A 4,533-nucleotide genomic window follows, 5' to 3' on the forward strand; every position below is an offset into this window, starting at 1 on the left:
CAGTGACCTCGAGCTCGGGGACAGACAATGTCTTTGTTTTCTCATCTCTCCCACTCAGACTGACAGGACACGGGCATGTCCCTCTCTCTCTATTAGCGCGTCCCCGCCTGGCCCGTCCTAGACAATCATTAGTTTATTATTGGCCTAGTCTAAAGATAAAGGTCATGTCGGTGCCATAGCAATCGGCTGAAACAGTATGCTGCGCGCTATTGATTTTCGGTCTAGGTGGTGCAAATGAATCTCACCAGCTCCGGGAAGGACCGTACTGCTCCGTGCGCATGCGTCAAGAGGAGGCTTCTCATTTCGCTGGCTGCTTTATAGTCAGTCCCCGCAGCCCACAGTAGGCAAGACAGTCACTGCCTGTCTGTCTAGCGGAACGGATATGGCTCCCTACTCACCCCGGCTTTTTCCCAGACCCAAGCGGCTTGTTGCCAGGCGAGGGCCGACATGACAGTACACGGTCGAGAGAAGACCCCTGGCCCGCTCCGCCTGTCGGTCCCGTTAGAAGCAGGGAGAGGAGCAGGTCGATATGCGGTGCTGCTGGTCCTGTGCGCGCTGTGCTACAGCAACTCTCTGCACGGGGAGTTCGTGCACGACGATGTGTGGGCTATCAGCAATAACCCCGACGTCCGGCCCGGGTCCAGCCTGCAGAACATCTTCACCAACGACTTTTGGGGCAAGAGGATGGCGGATAACACGAGCCACAAGTCCTACAGACCGTTATGCATCCTCACCTTCAAGTAAGTTCTCTCTCTCCCCTATAGCTCTCTGTGGTTATCTTCCCAGCATCGGTTGCAAAGTCTCTGTAGTTAACTTGAACAGCTTGGTCTCGGGCTTGAATGAGAAACAATGTTGCTGAAGTTGGTGGCAATGTCCATAAATGCGCTGGCCTCGTCAGCTATCCAACTTGTGATCCGATACAATTAATACCATGTATCGGGTTCTCCGAAATGGGCTAACGTCATAGACTAGCCTACTGTAGGTTTCTTCATGCTTTGAGCTGGGTTGAGCTTGGTCGATCGCCAGCGGCTATGAAGGACGCACATCTGCACCTACCATCACCAAACATGTACGTAGCCTATAATGGGTTATAATCAGAATGATACGGCGGTCAGGTTGCGCAGTTAGCTAAACTTGCTGAAGCGTGCCATGAACACTGCACACTCGCAAGAAAATACGATTTTATTTGTGCTCCTTCATCTTAGAATATGTTACAGAAATGCAACGTGAAACATTTTCAAATATCCTAGAGTCGAAATACAGCTGGACCTGACAGATGTTGACCGTTTTTTTGCCTACACACTTGTTGCTTCTGTGGAGTCCCTGAATTCGCTCTCAACGTTCACTTCAATGTATTTTTGGCGGATATGTTTGACGCTGCAGAACATTGAGCGGACACATTTTGGGATATTAGTGTTGAATGTTGTCGTTCAAGGGAACTTTTCCAGCCAGTGTCAATTTAATCTCCGGGCACACACACACTGGAGAGGACGTGTCACAGGCAGCGCAATGGGACGCGGGAGGGATCTGGCTCTCCGCGCAAGCATTAGTCAACCAGAAACATTAATAGTTTACAGATTTCACAGATTGATGAAAAACACACTACAGACTATTTGAAAGATGTGTTGATATGAAAACTGCAAAAAATAATAATTGACAGAACTGTAGGCTCTGTTTCTATCTAGCACACATAGGATAGATATTTAACCCTGATTTAACTAGGCAAGTCAGTTAAGAACAAATTCTTATTTACAATGATGGCCTAACCCTAACCCGGCCGGTTGTGATACAGCCTGGAATTGAACCAGGGTCTGTAGTGACGCCTTTAGCACCGCTGCGCCACTCAGTTGCCCAAAAGAGGGGGAAGTGAAGTGTTATAATAATAGACATGTCCAGCAGGTCTGTATGTAATCAGTGAGGACACAACGTGCTTGGATTTCTTCAGCAGACAGTAAAGTTGAAATATAGACAATAGATATGAAAAGACTGGAATACTAACATGAAGCGTCAGGCGGTAGACAACCATGGGATTAACCCATTCTCTGCCTGGTAAAGCTTTGTACTTTTTCTTTGCACAGGGCTGTGGATACACACACACACGCACCATCCTATGTATGGGACTTATCTATTCTAATACTTTGCTTAGTAAGACATCATCTCCACTGTCACACTGTCGCTGTATCCTCTGACCTCTTCTCAGAGCCTGAACCGTTTGACAACAGTGTGCTGCTCCTCCCCGACACCGCACGATGCGCCAGAAAATACATGTCAAATAAGTGTTTCTTTCTCTGCGCTACATTCCTCAGTGTTGAGCGTAGGTATCAGCATCCTCTTTGAAAAGGGCACATTCAGAGCTGAAGACGTGTGATGCTGATTATGACAACAGAGAGGTTGTCAGCTGCTGTGTGTGTGCTGAATACTTAGTGCACTGGTTAAGGGGGAGAGGGAAGGCTGATGTGCTGATGCTTTGAATGGGTTTCTCTCTTTTGAGGCGATGGATGGAGCATCTGGTTGTGTAGCGCTCTCCTTCTGGTTCTGCAGTTGGTTACCCACACACTGCTGCCAAGCCAAGCAGCTGAATCTCCATCTACACATAGCCCCAAAGCCGGCCAGATTCATTCTCTGTGGTGTGTACGCTCACGCACAGGCACAAGCCTCTCCTGCGTGTCTTACTGTCTCAAGTCTGTAGTCTAATACTTTGTGACGGCACAGAGAGAAGGGAGGAGAGGAGTTGTCAGTGTCTCTGACACTACAGTACCTTGTCTGGTCTCCTCTGTATGTTCTTTAAATTCAGACTAAATTGGGCAAATCTGACTCACATTTACATGTATGCTTCATTATTATGGGAGAAGGGCCTATTTATCACATGTACAGTATATGGGACAGTGGTACATATGGACACACACACACACACACACACACACACACACACACACACACACACACACACACACACACACACACACACACGTCCTTGAAGATCTGCTAGGTATATCTGTCATTTCAACACGCTGAGACTCACACCTCATACACACACACACCGACACACGCACACATACACCACACCTGTGCATGTGGGGGCTCTGTGCTCAGTATAGCGGTGTGTTTCTGTGTCCGTGATCACTGTCGGGCCTCTGAGACAGTACTCAAGGTGAAGGACACACACCCCTGAAGCACTCTAATGTAGCCTACTAATGGAACAATGGCTTTGGGGAGAGAGCAGGAGGGGGACCAGGGGCGAGGGGAGATAGGAGGAGGTAGAGAGAAGGAGGGAGGGAGGGAGTGAATGGGATGAAAAGAGAGGGGGGTGACAACAGAGAATGACAGAAAAACAGGCTATGAGATCACGTCACAGCTTACAGTCCAGAGCCCCCACCCCCCACCCCACCCCGAATCACACCCAGGGGACATAGTATAAACATGGTATAAACAGTGTAAAGGCGCTTGTCGTAACCTCTGAAGCCTCTGTCATATCCCCTGTCCCCTCCAGCACAGCCAGGCTGCCTAGGGACAGTTACTGCGTGCTTTAGGAGCTGGATACCTGTCTGTTTCAGCATTGACCAGTGTGACCACTCTACCTGCACGGCTCAACACTTCTAGCACAATACAGGGACTATAGTGCTGTAGCTAGGCAACGGTTAAGCATACATGACACCTGTACAGTGGTGGGCCTAGAGTTTTTCCTGGTCAGGGGATGTGGTGTGGAAAACCTCCAGATCCTAGTCGTAGGCTATAAGAAAGGCCTTGTTTTTCCGGGTCAGATCACATTGCCAGGAAATTGTCCACTGTCCAGTCTCTGGTCTCTAATTGAAATGCATTGGTCTTAATAACAGAGTGCACATCCGCCATGACTCACTGAGAAGGCCTATAACGAGATCACATCAGAGGGCCGGCTTACACATGTTAATACCCTCTCCTCGGGGCATGCTACAACATCCACTATGTCTGATCTATGATGTAACACAGGAAATAGGAGGGGTTGAGCCTGCTTTTCATCATCACTTAATGGATTGGACGATGGCTTTTATGAGGCATCCCCATTATCGCTTATGTATGACAATCAGCTCGACGGTCTTTCCCCCATTAAAACCCATGTTATGTTCTCTTTAGATTCCCTTCTGTCTAGTTAAGTTCTGTTTTCAGATTCTCCAAGTCTTTCATCCTGGAAATGTATGGGTTTCTTCAGTATTAGGAGTCAGACTGTGCAGGCGGTTTAATGATGAGAGAAACAGGCTGTTTTACAGAGATGGTGTAGTGCTGTAATTGAATTCATAATGGAGGTTTGGGTTTGCGATTCTTCTCTACTCTGAGACGGGGGAGGAATCGCTTAATATATGAGGGCGTAATTACCATCTCACGTAGAAATGCTTTTATGTAACCTGAACTAATGGTTTTCGGTACCTGGGTGTGTAATGGAGATTTTACTATTGTGTTATAACTGTGTGTGGGTAGGGGAAAAATGTCATTTGAATAGACTAATATATGCAGATGTAAGATATTTGATATAAAGATTTCAAATGGCTTATCTCAGCC

General features: G+C 47.6%; 1 protein-coding gene across 2 annotated transcripts in view; it reads left to right on the plus strand.

Annotated features, from left to right (window-relative positions):
* Positions 1–282: 282 nt before the first annotated feature.
* Positions 283–4,533, plus strand: part of LOC110490323 (transmembrane O-mannosyltransferase targeting cadherins 1) — a 108,957-nt gene continuing 104,706 nt past the window's right edge. Inside the window, exon 1 of one of the 2 annotated variants that reach the window (XM_036944636.2) lies at positions 283–740. In XM_036944636.2, the coding sequence (XP_036800531.1) occupies positions 448–740 (293 nt within the window). In that variant the 5' untranslated portion in view covers positions 283–447. The remainder of the gene's footprint in view (positions 741–4,533) is intronic. The other variant, XM_090200449.1, reaches the window with a different exon arrangement.

The sequence above is a fragment of the Oncorhynchus mykiss genome, chromosome 15 (assembly GCF_057628025.1).
Source record: "Oncorhynchus mykiss isolate SJ-2025 chromosome 15, ASM5762802v1, whole genome shotgun sequence".
In the NCBI taxonomy this organism is placed as follows: Eukaryota; Metazoa; Chordata; class Actinopteri; order Salmoniformes; family Salmonidae; genus Oncorhynchus; species Oncorhynchus mykiss.